This window comes from Trypanosoma melophagium (genome assembly GCF_022059095.1).
Source record: "Trypanosoma melophagium isolate St. Kilda chromosome Unknown ctg22segment0, whole genome shotgun sequence".
In the NCBI taxonomy this organism is placed as follows: Eukaryota; Euglenozoa; class Kinetoplastea; order Trypanosomatida; family Trypanosomatidae; genus Trypanosoma; species Trypanosoma melophagium.
Window position 1 is genome coordinate 424,316 of NW_027125152.1, and position 13,185 is coordinate 437,500.

General features: G+C 37.3%; 6 protein-coding genes across 6 annotated transcripts in view; all 6 read left to right on the forward strand.

The window, feature by feature from the left end:
* Nucleotides 1–135: 135 nt before the first annotated feature.
* Nucleotides 136–2,142, forward strand: LSM04_000263 (Calponin homology domain; the record flags this gene model as incomplete). Its single annotated transcript, XM_067334672.1, has 1 exon — nucleotides 136–2,142. One exon carries the CDS (start codon nucleotides 136–138, stop codon nucleotides 2,140–2,142), a length of 2,007 nt encoding a protein of 668 aa, XP_067191573.1.
* Nucleotides 2,143–2,987: 845 nt separating this feature from the next.
* On the forward strand, nucleotides 2,988–4,043 carry LSM04_006139 (uncharacterized protein; the record flags this gene model as incomplete). The annotated part of the gene is made up of 1 exon (XM_067334673.1): nucleotides 2,988–4,043. The coding sequence occupies one exon, from the start codon at nucleotides 2,988–2,990 to the stop codon at nucleotides 4,041–4,043; it is 1,056 nt and encodes a 351-aa protein (XP_067191765.1).
* Nucleotides 4,044–5,069: 1,026 nt separating this feature from the next.
* On the forward strand, nucleotides 5,070–10,460 carry LSM04_002131 (uncharacterized protein; the record flags this gene model as incomplete). The annotated part of the gene is made up of 1 exon (XM_067334674.1): nucleotides 5,070–10,460. One exon carries the CDS (start codon nucleotides 5,070–5,072, stop codon nucleotides 10,458–10,460), a length of 5,391 nt encoding a protein of 1,796 aa, XP_067191631.1.
* Nucleotides 10,461–10,806: 346 nt separating this feature from the next.
* On the forward strand, nucleotides 10,807–11,490 carry LSM04_009751 (Exoribonuclease; the record flags this gene model as incomplete). The annotated part of the gene is made up of 1 exon (XM_067334675.1): nucleotides 10,807–11,490. The coding sequence occupies one exon, from the start codon at nucleotides 10,807–10,809 to the stop codon at nucleotides 11,488–11,490; it is 684 nt and encodes a 227-aa protein (XP_067191867.1).
* Nucleotides 11,491–11,742: 252 nt separating this feature from the next.
* Nucleotides 11,743–12,103, forward strand: LSM04_003746 (uncharacterized protein; the record flags this gene model as incomplete). The annotated part of the gene is made up of 2 exons (XM_067334676.1): nucleotides 11,743–11,866; nucleotides 11,934–12,103. The coding sequence occupies 2 exons, from the start codon at nucleotides 11,743–11,745 to the stop codon at nucleotides 12,101–12,103; spliced, it is 294 nt and encodes a 97-aa protein (XP_067191691.1).
* A 411-nt stretch (nucleotides 12,104–12,514) lies between these two features.
* LSM04_006797 (uncharacterized protein) overlaps nucleotides 12,515–13,185 on the forward strand; it is a gene marked incomplete at both ends in the record, with an annotated part of 855 nt that continues 184 nt past the window's right edge. Inside the window, one exon of the mRNA XM_067334677.1 lies at nucleotides 12,515–13,185. This exon is cut by the window's right edge and continues 184 nt beyond it. Coding sequence (XP_067191779.1) covers nucleotides 12,515–13,185 — 671 coding nt within the window.

A 13,185-nucleotide genomic window follows, 5' to 3' on the forward strand; every position in this document is an offset into this window, starting at 1 on the left:
TTTTATTTATCTTCTTCTACAAACATAAGGGCAAACACATCAAAACCATTTTGTGTCCGCCTGGACAAGACCCCCAAAAGAAAAGAAGAAAAAAAAAACGACGTCTCAGCATCTATCTAGGTGAGTAACACTCACATGTCAGCCGTATCCTTTACAGAATCTGACAAGAACGATCTTCGTGAGTTTTACCGCATTTACGACTTTGCCAAAGTAAAAAATGTAGATCACACTGTAGAAACATGTATAGAGCGTGGTATAACACCACAACAACTCTTTGATGACCTCTACAATTTACATCACGTTAAGAAATTACCAGATCGTGTGGCAGCCGCCCAACGTCTACGTACGGCAATCCCAACAGCCACAGTTAGTGATGTGGAAAGTGTATTGCGATATAGTGAGATGACGCAACTGACAGAGTGTGATGCTTTACGGGCACTACGGCGTCGTATGGGTGTAAAGTCGCATACATCAGGTGTAGATGCTCCTTCGTTATCATCTTCGTTAGCGATAGGAAGCACAGCAGAAAAACAAGAGAAAACAACATCAACAAGTATGCAACCAAATATACCATTGAAAGCCATTAATAATACTAGTATTAGTATTAATACTGCGAATACTACTGTTAATACATCGGCTGTTATTGATAATGGTGGGGAAAATGGTGGTGGACGAGTGAAACAATTAAACGCCGGTCCAACACGTGCGGTAATGGATGAAATCATGACAGCAGAATGTCGTGATTGGGTTGCACAAGTTGTGGGAGATGCATATAACGCCGATGTATTACATGCAGAAAACTTTGTGGATTCACTACGAAGTGGAGTTGTATTATTGGTGTTGTTGCAGAAATTACGTGATCCACCTGTGGCGAATAATGCACTAAAGATTCCAAAGCGAAGTACCGGCTTCTTCGCCCGTGATAATGTTGCCTCATTTCTAAAAGAAGCCAGATGTACATATGATTTAGTGGAGGCACAGCTCTTCACAGATTCTGATCTCTGTGATGGAAAAAATGATCGGGCCGTTATAACGTGTTTACTCTCTATTGCCCGTATTGCGTATGCTCGTGGAAGTACGACATTAGCGCCTGCTATGATTATGTATGAACAGGAGATTGATGCAAAGATGAAGAATGTCACTCAACAGCAAATTGATGATGTGGTGTTGGAAGCTGAAGCATCAGAGATAAATTCAGAAGTATTGGATGAGGCCGAAAGTGAAAAGGAAAAAGAAAATAATAATAGTAATAATGGGGGAGAAGAGAATGAAAATATAGAATTAGATCATGTTATCAATTCCCTTTCCAAAGAAACCCCTGCAGAAAGGTTGACATCACTTAAAGCGCCAGATGATATGGCCACAAAAGAAGAAAAAGAAAAGGATGAAAATGAAAAAGAAGAGAAAGAAGAAGAAGAAGTAGAAGAAAAGGATGAAAATGAAAAAGAAGAGAAAGAAGAAGAAGAAGTAGAAGAAAAGGATGAAAATGAAAAAGAAACTGGAATGACAATAACGGAAATGACAAATACTTCCGCTGAAAAGTCTGATGATACGAACATTTCATTGCCTCCGCATATTGACAAGAGTCAAGATCAAAGTGATGATACCTCTCCTCTGGAACGGCAAGTGGATAAGAGGAAAAAGGAGGAAACATCAGGAGAGAAAAAGACTGGACGCGTCTTTTATCTACGTGGTGGGTCAATTGGAGAAGATATACAAAAACTACCAACGAGTCCACCCAAGTCTATACAATCAAAATTAATATCACAATCAACAGCAGCTTCACGTACTACTACAAATACTATTCCAACTTCAACTGAGAGGCAAACAACATCACAAGAGGCCCCAAAGTATCGACCACGTCGGTGGGATGAAATTGATACCGCTTTAAGCATTATTGTGAATGCATACTTCTCTCAACATCCACTTTCTCATATTCGTTTCCGTCGTCTTTCATCTACGGCAGGGGAGTATGTGGTGTATCACCGTATAAAGGGACACAAGCGACTATTGTATGCACGTATTATACAAGGACGGTTAATGATACGACCGACGGCGAACAACAGTGGTGGGGCGCCAACGTGGATGGATCTGCAACAGTGGTTTGATCGATATGAGAAGGAATTGGAGGAGAAGGAGTAAGGAATGGTGTTCCTCTACATAATTATATATAATTGTGTGTGAGTGTATGTGTACGTGTATTTGTATTGCCCTTATTTTGGGAAGAAAAAAAAAAATGCGAGTGAGTGAGTGAGAGAGAGAGAGATAAACATTCAGTAATTGAACGCTTGTTTCTTCTGTTGCTGTATGGGCATTATTACCACTGCTTATATAATTTGTTTTTTTTTCTCATGTTTTCTATAGAACTAGAAATTTACGAAAAGAGCGAAATAATAATAATAATAATAATAATAATAATAATAATAATAATAATAATAATAATAATAATAATAACGTTATTTATCTAACTATGTATGAGTATTTTCTGCACTTTTTAGACTTTCTCTGTTTTTTTTATTTTTATTATTATTTGCTTCTCTCGTGTTTAGTTACTCCTCTATTGTTATGTGTATGCTGAGTTAATAGTACCTTTTTAATTCTTTTTTTTAACATTAATTGTACTGTTTGTTTTTTATTTCATCCTCATCTATTTATATTTCTTTCTTTGTTGTTGTGATCCTGATTATTATGTTGTACAACATTTAAAAAGAAAAAGAGAAAGCAAAAGGTTGTGTGAGTGTGAAGGGAAACTACTAAAACACACATATAAAAGTACACACAATAAAGCGGTGGGTTTAAAGACAAAAAAAAGAACAAACAAGGCAAACGACAAACAAACAAACAAAAAAAAGAGAGTAAGACCTCCTCACCACTACATTACATATACGCACTTTTCTAATAAACATAAGCATATATATATTTATATATTTATATATTACATTGTATACGCATACTTACAACAATAAACAAATAAACAGACAAAACCCATGCCTTTACCACCAGTTGAAGATGCCCCACGTTCCATGATGCGACGTCATCATCTTGTGGAACTCAACCGCCGTCGTGTGGAGGCGTACGCCCCAACACGCAAAGAACAGGAAGAGGAGGATTTGCGCATCGCCCAAGAACGACAGCAACAACGTGCCAAAATGCTCGGCAGCTGGAAAAGTCAAACAAATTACACGACGGATCAATCCCGTCCTCTGCCAGGTGGTGGTCCACGCTCTAAGCGTATGAAGCAAGCGGCTGCTATTAAAAACCCGAATTATTATAAAATTGTGAAGGAGGAGGAGGCGCAGCTGAAGGCGGAACGTCTCGCATCCTATAAAGCGGATATGCTTCAACAGCTAAAGGAGCGGGAGGAATTCCTGCGCAAGTGTAGAGAAGAAGAAAAAGCATCTACTGATGCCCTTGTGAAGATGAACAAGGATCACGCCCGTGAGTTGGAGGCGAAAGAACGTGCAGAAGCCCGTGCGAAGAAAGAGTACATGGATCGTGTACGTGAAACCAATCTTCGTGAGTTGGAGCAGAAACGTGCGAAGGAGCAGCAGCGGGAGGAGCATGAACTCGCTGTTCTCCGCGCAATGCAGGAACGTCAAAAGGAACAGGCGGAAATAGATGAACGTCGGGCACGAGATGCAAAGCGATATATGCAGTTGGAGAATGAGGAGAATCACCGTCTATTTAAGGGGAAGCAAAAGGAAGATAAGGCCCGGGAAGAGGCGGAGTTAAAGGCGATGCTTGAATATGATGCCGCCCTTGCAGAGCAGGAAAGACGGGAACAAATGCAGAAAAGACAACAATTTAAGGCGGAGTTTGAGGAAAGTATTGCGAAGCAAAAGGACTTCCTTCGAACGCACAATTATGATGAACCGTTGGAATCTATTCGCATGCGAAATGAAAAGGCTGCCGCAGATCTTGTGCTTATTAAACAAGAAGAGCGACTTCGAGCTTCTGAGCAGAGACGGGAGTACCGTAATGAACTAATGCAGCAAATACGCGAGAAACAGGAGTGGCAATTGTCACACTTGGATGGTGTATAGAAAATTGGTGTGATTATTGCTATTATTATTATTATTATTATTATTATTATTATTATTATTATTATTATTGTTGTTATTATTGTCGTACCTTTTTGTTTTGTTGATTTGCCGCTTTCTTTTTGTTTTTCATTTGATTTGATTTGACTACGCTTGTGCTTGTTTCTTCTTTTTCTTTTCCTCTTCCTTAATTGTGAGGTAAAAGAAAACAAAAAGTAAAAAAAGAGAGAAAGGGAGAGGGTGCACACTATGTATATCTGTCTTTTCCTACTTGCACGATGTATTTAGATGTCATACATGTCCATTTTCAATTATTGATCCATTTATCCATCATTTTTTTTTCTCTTTTTCTCTGGTTATATCACCATCTCATTTTATTTTTCCTTTTAATAATATATATACCTCAATATTCCCGTGTAAAGGAAATGCTGAAAAAAAAAAAAAATCGCAAGGAAGAAGAGGAAATAAAAGAGGAGAAAAAAATAAGAAGAATGAGCCAAAGAAAGGAAAGAATGTGAATGGTTTCACACGTATATCCAGGGTGGCAGAACCAAACAAACAAACAAAAAAAATTTCCTTTCCCTTTTTTACACTGGAAATTAAAAGGAGATAGAAGAAGAAAAAAAGAAAGAAAATACTGAGAGAAGGAATGTATGAAATAGAGAGAAAGCAAAAAAAAAAAAAAAAGATGTACTGGTTTTTCTCATGGAGTTTATTTTCCAGAGTATTTCATGTTGTTTACATTATAAAGATAATATTGATTTTTCTTTCTTTCTATTTATGTCTGCTTGTTGTGTGTATCTTGTGTTTATTTTTTTCTTTTTCACTTTGTATTTCCCATTCTTCCTTTATGAAAAATAAAGAAACTATATAGATAATACATATTTGTATATATATATATATATATATATATATATATATATACAACTATACAATACAGAGATAAAGAGAAAGAAAGAAAAAAGAGATAGTCCTCCGCATTGGTGAAAAGTGGTAGACGCCACTCTTACTGTATGTATTTGAGAAAAAATGGACTATGATGATGATGATGATGATGATGATGAACTGGTAGCTACACAGTTAATAGGAACTCACACCATAAATAATGTCGGTAGTGCAACAATTACACAATCGTTAGCAACTGGAATGAGTCCCTCAGCTGGAAGTGATGAGGAGTTGGATGCCTTAATTCATGAAGCACTGTCAGGTGTGTCTATAACGCCCAAAACCGAAAAAGCAATCACAGCAACAATAACAAAAGAAGAAAAAAAAGTCACGATAGCTTCACCACCACTACTACGAAAAGAAAACGCTAAAAGCGGTATGACAACTAGAAAAGAAGCGCTGTTAACGGTTGTAGAAACATCATCTGTAGTGCGAGAAGCTATGGATATACACAATAGTAATAATAATAATAATAATAATAATAATAATAATAATGATAATAATAATAGTTCAAAAAATAAAGAAGAGGATGAGGAAGAATGTATTTTGATGGAAACACTCTCGAATTTAGTGCATCCTCCAGTACAATTTCTCTCGAAGAATCGAAGGCAAAACGTTTCTACTCCCATGCAAGGAAATCTAAAGGAAGAAGGAGAAGAAAGAGCTGCTGCTGCTGTTGGTAGTAATAGTAAAGATATTGGGATAAGTAGTAAAACATCAAATCATACAGGTATTGAGAATAAAGAAGGCACTCCACATTCTAAAATGGATACAAATTATTTGAAAAATATCTTGACTTCCTCCTCTAAACATCTAACTCGTAGAGAAAGTGAAACACACACAAAATCTCTTCACGCCTTTGAGGAATTAGAAGATGAGAAACAAATTCTTAATGCCATTTTAAATGCCGTACAAGATCGTCAATCGAGTGTTAGCGGAGATTTAGTTTACGATGAAGATGGATATAATAATGTAGAGGCTGTATTACAACACGCTGAAGATATTGCGGCATCTTCTCTTCGTGGTGAAAATGACAAAGCGTCTCATATTATACATTTACACGAACATGTTGAAATGCGTGAGGAACTTCGAAAGGTGAGAGGATCCGTAGGGTGGCCATCGTGTGTTTGTGGACGTCCTTTAGGGGGAGAATCCACGCAGATAAAAACATCTTCTTATACTTCTACTTCTTTGTCTAAAAGACCAACTTTATGCATTGGAACGACGCTTGGTGTTATTTTGCTTTTTAATGAAAAAACAAAGATGTGTGGAATGTGTGGATCTGTTGGGGCATCCACGGTGGAAATGCGAGGGGCCGTTGTTTCACTTTCTATGTCATTAGATGCATTAACTGTGTTTTCTGGACATGAACGGGGAACTCTTATTCTGTGGGATACTGACTCTCTCACCGCATTACGTGAAATATCAGATGAATATACAACACCTATTACACGAATTCGTCATTGTTGTATGGACTCTTCTCGTGTTATTGTTCTAAGTAGTAATGGTAGTATTAAATTACTTTCTTTTACTCGTATAATATCTAGAATGATGTATCGTCTAACAAACATAGCTGTTTCTGTTCCAGAGGCACCATTTCATGATATCGATCTTGTCTTTCTTAAAGGTGAAGGATTATATATAGTAGGAGCTGTCTCAGCTGATACATTACTTCTCACTGCAGTTGATTGTGGTTTAAAAACTATAGTAACCCCAATTATGCGACGAACTCGACCTCCAAAATCAGCTAGAATACAAGAATTATTACAATTTGTATCTGTAAATGAAGAAGATCGTATCCTGTTATGTGTTGCATGGGGTGCAGATGTAGAAATTTTTACTATTGCTACTGCTGGAATATTATCGGAATTTCATCGTGTGGCGAGTGTTCGCCTTGAAAGACCCTTACATGCAATGACGCCTATTATTAGTTCTTGTCTTGTGCTTATTGATCAAAATGAATCATTACATTTACTTGATGCAAGTGTTGGAGTGGTGGTGGAAACACAAGTATTAAGTGGGGTAGATCCAGTTGTTTTTGCTAGTCGAAGTTGTGGTATGCGTTATAATGGGGCTCTTGCCCAAAATGGTAATAGTGTTATTATTCTTGGACGTCGTCGTGCTTTTACATGTACGTTACTTCCATGGAATGTTCGTTTAGATATATTAGTACGTCAGAAACGATATGTTGAAGCATTAGAACTCGCCAAGGATTTTGCACTTGAAGTGGCTTTAGCTGTTGTAGGACTTCAGAGTGATCCTGCCTCTCGACGAGAAAGTATTCATGTGTATTTAGTTGGTCTCATTAAGGCGTATCTATCCCATCTCACTGAAGTAAATCCCTCACATGAGGTTATTGTGAAATGTATTAGAGATATCATTCAATTTTGTGTAGATATTGATGCTATGAATGTTTTTTTTGGTCCTGCTATGGAATTACTTCGTCGTACCACCGCATCTGATGCACTTGCCCTTTATGTTCTTGAAGGTTGTATTTTAACTGGTACTGTAACTACATTACCAGAAATGTATATTCAACCTTTTTTTAATCTCTTCGCTAACGATGAAACAGAGACTTTAGTTAACACCTGGGACGCTTATTCACAAGGTTCTGATGTTCTTACACCATTAAGAGGTATAATGCGTGCGGAACGTGCTTTAATGCGTTTAGAAGGTAGTTATGAACTTCTTATGCAAATTGCAAAGAAATATAACTTGGTTCGACTAGCGGTATCTATTTTATCCTATAGACAATTTAAGTACATAGAGGCATTTCTATTAAGTCTTTCATGGGACCCTAGTGGAAATGTAGCATTGTATTACTTTGAATGTACTATGAAAGGATATACTATATTGGGTGATGTTGAACTCTCTGATCATCATTCTCGCATTGCAAAAGAACAACTGTGGAATCATTTATTAAGTGTAACAGATGACTTTACAAGATTACTTCATATTAATCCTGAAAGTGTTTTACAAGCGACATTTCTTTCTTTGCAGGATAGAGCTCCCTATTCACCTTGGGAAGAGGATTTATCATTAAAGTCACGATGTATCTCTGAATTATTTTTACATATTATAGGTGTAGATTTATCTACAAGTAATACACTCAGACCTTGGGAACTGGCAAGACGTGAATGGCCTCCTTATAAAATAGTACATCAACTTTTTTCAGGACTTACACGTATCTTATTAACTGGTACATTGGAACTTGGGGATATACAGCAGTTCTGTGAACATGCCTGTTCACATTTTATTTATCAATTTCAAACTGCTGAAGATGAAATGCAAAGAAGAAATGTACAAAGTGAGACAGCAGCTCTTTTAAGTAGTTCTGTTACAAAGAATGTTGATTTTTCTTTTGCTGAAGAAGAGTTACGACAACAACGTATGGCTCGAACTCTAGCAGCTTTGTATTTTTCTAGAGGAAAGTACGGTGAGGCGATTGATTGTTACCTTGATAAAGAAAATAATAGAGCAGATGCAGGATTAGCTAAAGATGTATTTCGTGTAATTAGAGAAGAAATGAGTTTTCTCTTACATATAGGTGAGGAGGAATTGTCGCATCAACTTCGGGAAGCCGTTATGCATCATATTTCTCTATTAGTTCATGTAGATGCTACATCATTAGCGCAGTTTGTATTGGAATACCTTCCAGGTAATCACGATGAGGTTATGAACATACTTCGTAATTCTGGTGAAACCTTTCTACGGTATCTTGATGAATTAATTGCAAAAGGAGATCCTGCTGTGGCAAATGATGTAAAACTTCAAAATACATATATTGAATTACTTTGTGCCCATGAACCAACACGAGTCTATTCATATCTGGATTCACAAGATTCTATTATTACGTATGATCTGCATCTTGCTTTACATGCCGTTAAGCGATATAAGATTGCAGATGCCGCAGTATTTCTTCTTGAAAAGACACTTATGATTGATGAAGCAATGAAGATTCTTATTGGTGCTGTTGCGGATAAACTACGCGTTGTACGTCAAGAGGTTGTAAAGAACGTCATTTCCTCTTCTGAAAAAAATGATATTACCTCTTCGGAATCCCCATTGTCAAAAATAATAAAAGAAGAAGCAGAAGAAAAAGAAGGAAAAAGGAAAAAGGAAGATAATGAACTACAAAAAGAAGAATTATACAATAAAGAAATATATCTATGGGAGAGTGAAAAATCACTTCAACAGGTATTAGGAGTTGGAATTGATCTTTGTACCAAATATAATAATGATATTAGTTTCCGATCAAGTGGAAATTGGTTTACTTTGTTAGAACTCTTTACACGTCCTCGGCGTCTTCTATGTGATCGTCAACGACAGCAGCAAACTGTAGCGCTACAATCTGAGTGTGAACCTGTAGATGGATTTGAAGATGATGAAATTAATGCATCTCTTGCTTCAGATAATTCATTAACTAATACCATGTTCCCATTATTATCGAATCCTCTCTCTTTACGTGGTGTTGTGTTTTTGGATAAAATGATTGCTATCTATACCAAGTATGTCTCATTGCTATTAACAGAAATGATTAAGGTATTAGACCTTTCACAAGTTATCGAAAGAATTGTAAAGGATCATGAGGGTGAACGTTTTGGTCCCTTTAAACCAGTTATTGTTGATATTATGTCTTCTTTGAGTTTTGAGTTGGAAGTGAATCGATTATGTAAACTTTGTATTGATAGTGATATTGTGGTTCTTGCTGACCAACTACATCGAGGTTACAAAACAGGTGTGATTCCTTTTTCTGATACATGTTATATTTGCAATGAAAATCTTGTTCATGCTTGTTCTGTGGAAGTGGAATCATCTGTAAGGATATATGCATGCGGACATGGTTATCATGAGTCATGTGTCTTAATTTTTTCCAGTGGAGCAGACTGTGTTCAATGTCAGAAGGAACGATCTGGAAATTTACAATCTAGTGTTACATGGCAGCAAGGAGGTGATAACAGGGTTGGAGAAAATAATGGAAAGAATAGTTATAGCGGTGCTAGTACTAGTAATAATAATAATAATAATAATAATAATAATAATAATAATAACAGTCAGGAGGAGGAAGAACGAAACGAAAGGAAGGAAGGAAGGGTATTACAAGATGATGATATTTCTTTGATAATTCGAAGATTAAGGCAAACACGAGCCAAAATTGATGGTGCTCGTGAGTATCAAGAGATGTTACGTGGTTTTTTGCAGACGGAACAAGTTCGAACAATTACATCACAGTTTCCAAAGGAAACGATGGGAAAAAATCTGCTCGCCCCTGCACCACCCATACCTGTTAGCCTTGGTGATTTCTCTGAAGAAGCATTGGACTGTAATAGAACCTTCACGGCAATCTTAACAGATGAAGATGTGCTAGAACTGTTTGGTACATCAGAAGAAAGTGATGATAAGAATGAGGCTGGAGACAGTGTTCTACCTACACTTATAAATGGGTCCAAACTTAAGATTGATGGTGCGCGATGACTGTAATAAATAATAATAATAATAATAATAATAATAATAATAATAATAATAATAATAATAATTTAAAAAGAATGAGAAGACTTTTTTCTGTTTGTTTTCCCTTCTTTGTTTCTATGCTGTTGTTCTTGTTCTTGTTGTTGTTTCCTTGCTCATGGCTTCCCCTTCCTTTTTTACTTCACTGCTCACTGGGTTTGGTCCGTCTCTATGTAATGAGTTTGCATTTATCTCTGGAGTTTTATTATTATTTTTATATTCTATCTTTATATATATATATATATATATATATATATATATACTCTTTAAAGAGAACACGAAAACAGAAAAGAAAAAAGAAAGGCTGTGTGTGATGAAACGGAGCCATGGAAGAAAGTTCCCTGAGGAGGTGCGTTGTCCTCATATTGCTCTAGATGTACTCGGGCAGTGCCACAGCAGTGCCTGTGTGGAGCTTGGCAACACGCGTGTGATTTGCGCCGTGCATCACCCACAACAACTGGTGGATGAGTATCGTGGAAACCGTGGACGTGTGGCCTGCACAGTGCGGCGATCTAAGCCAGCGGCCCAGCGTGGGTTTAACTCTCGCTCTCTCGTCACACCAGAGAAGGATATGGCACTTGCCCTGGAGGGTGTGGCGGAGCAAGTCATGATACTTGAAAAGATGCCGCAGTTGTTGGTGGAGGTGGTGGTGGAGATTCTCGCAGAGGATGGGGCTGTGTGGGATGCCGTGACAACAAGTATGAGTGCCGCCTTGGCACGTGGAGGATTTGAAATGTACGATATGTTTTCCGCGTGTAGCTCAGCTTTACTTAATGATGGTGCGTTGGTGACGGACCCGGATGCAGAAGAAGAGGCTAATGCTCGGGCAACGGCCCTTGTGTGTATGATGCTTAACTCGGGAGAAGTATGTTATCTTCTGCATCGTGGTTTGTGTGAACCTGGAACTGTGACAGAACTCATTGCATCCGCGTTGAAAGGTGGTTTGTCTCGTAGATCAGATATTTCAAGACAGTTGAGTCAACAAACTATTTTGTGAGGGTCCATTTATTTATTGGTAATGTGAGGTCTCGTTTAAATTGAAAAAAGAAATGCATATATATATATATATATATATATATATATATATAACTGTGATCTGGAGGAGGGATTGTACTAACCCATTGTTGTTGTTTTTTCCTTCTTCCTTTGCTCTCTTGAATTTTAACTATTTCTCTGAATGTGTTTTTATTTTATTTTTTCCTTTTACCTTCCCTGTACAGAATCCTTCAAAGAGTAAAAGAGAAACAAAATGGCAGTTCCTTCTTACAAAGCCATGAAGCATAGTGAATACCCAAATGAGATTATATTCTTCATAGGTAACGTTGTGATCTTTGTCTTGGCCCTCGCAGGGCTCGCAGACACAAATCTCTGTCGTGAAAACACTTGAAGGAACGAAATACACATTATCACTCTGTAATGTAAAATCATGCAACATTGAAGGCTGCCTTTCTCAAACACTTCCTCCTGCTGAGTGGTGTGGAGAACGTCGTTCCCCGCATAATGCTATGCAAGCTGTTTCTGTTATATCACTCGTCGGATCTTTGGTTCTTGTGGCCTCTTCTGTTATCAGTTTAGTGACAGTTAGGACACGATTCGTGGATATTTTTTGATTGCCTCTGCTCGCGTAACATGGTTCTTTTTAATGCTGGTTTGGGCCATTATGGCAGGAATATTTCATGGTAAGGCGTGCTCCAATCCTTCCTTTGGTGAGATTAACTACCAATATGGTGCTTAATTTTCTCTTTTTCTTATGTCTTGGATGTTCCTTACTACAATGATAATTTACTCTGTTGTAGTAGGGACATGTCGCTAACGTAGTAGAGTTCATCCTTTCTGGTCTTGTTGTTGATGTTCTTTTTTTTTGTTATTTTTATTTATTTATTTTTTCTATTTTTTTCTTTATCTATATTTGGTGAATTCAACATATTTTATTTTTCTCATATTGTGACCTCCTTCTTGTTGGTTTGAGTTTGTACTTGAATTGCTTCTGTGTATAGTTTTCTTTTCTTTTTAGATGACTAATGGCTATCAAGGATTCGGAATCGGAAAGTGTTCTTATGACTGAGGAAGTTGTTATCCGACAGTGTAAGGTGCATCAAGGGTATTCTACACCAGAATTAAACAAAAAATTGTATCTGCATCACCTTGGTTTCACCAAAATTTCTTCCCTAGACGCTTTTCATCAATGTAGAGTGTTGTATCTAAACAATAATGCTATTAACAATTTTGAGGGTCTTAGCCCATTACAGAGACTGCATGCCCTTTATATAAGCAATAATGCCTTTCAGGATTGTCTTAGTCTACCATTATTGCCATCTTTACGCATCCTGGATATATCATGCAATAGCATCACAAGTTTAAAAGGACTTGCAAATACCCCTGGGTTAGAAACACTACTTGTTTCACGTAACTGCATTGAAAATCTTGAAGAATTAAAACCCCTACAACATCTTTTGACTATAGATGCTTCATTAAATTTAATTTCCAAACCAGAAAATATACTGCCCTTTATTTTTGAAAAAAAGACACTTCGAACTTGCATATTGCACGGAAATGACTTTATAGGATTGGTACCCTCTTATAGGAAAACGCTAATTTCGCGTATGCCGTCTCTCCGATTTTTAGATCGCCTCCCGGTGTTTCTGGAGGAACGAAAATGCGCAGAAGCTTACGCAACAAGAGGGAATCCGGC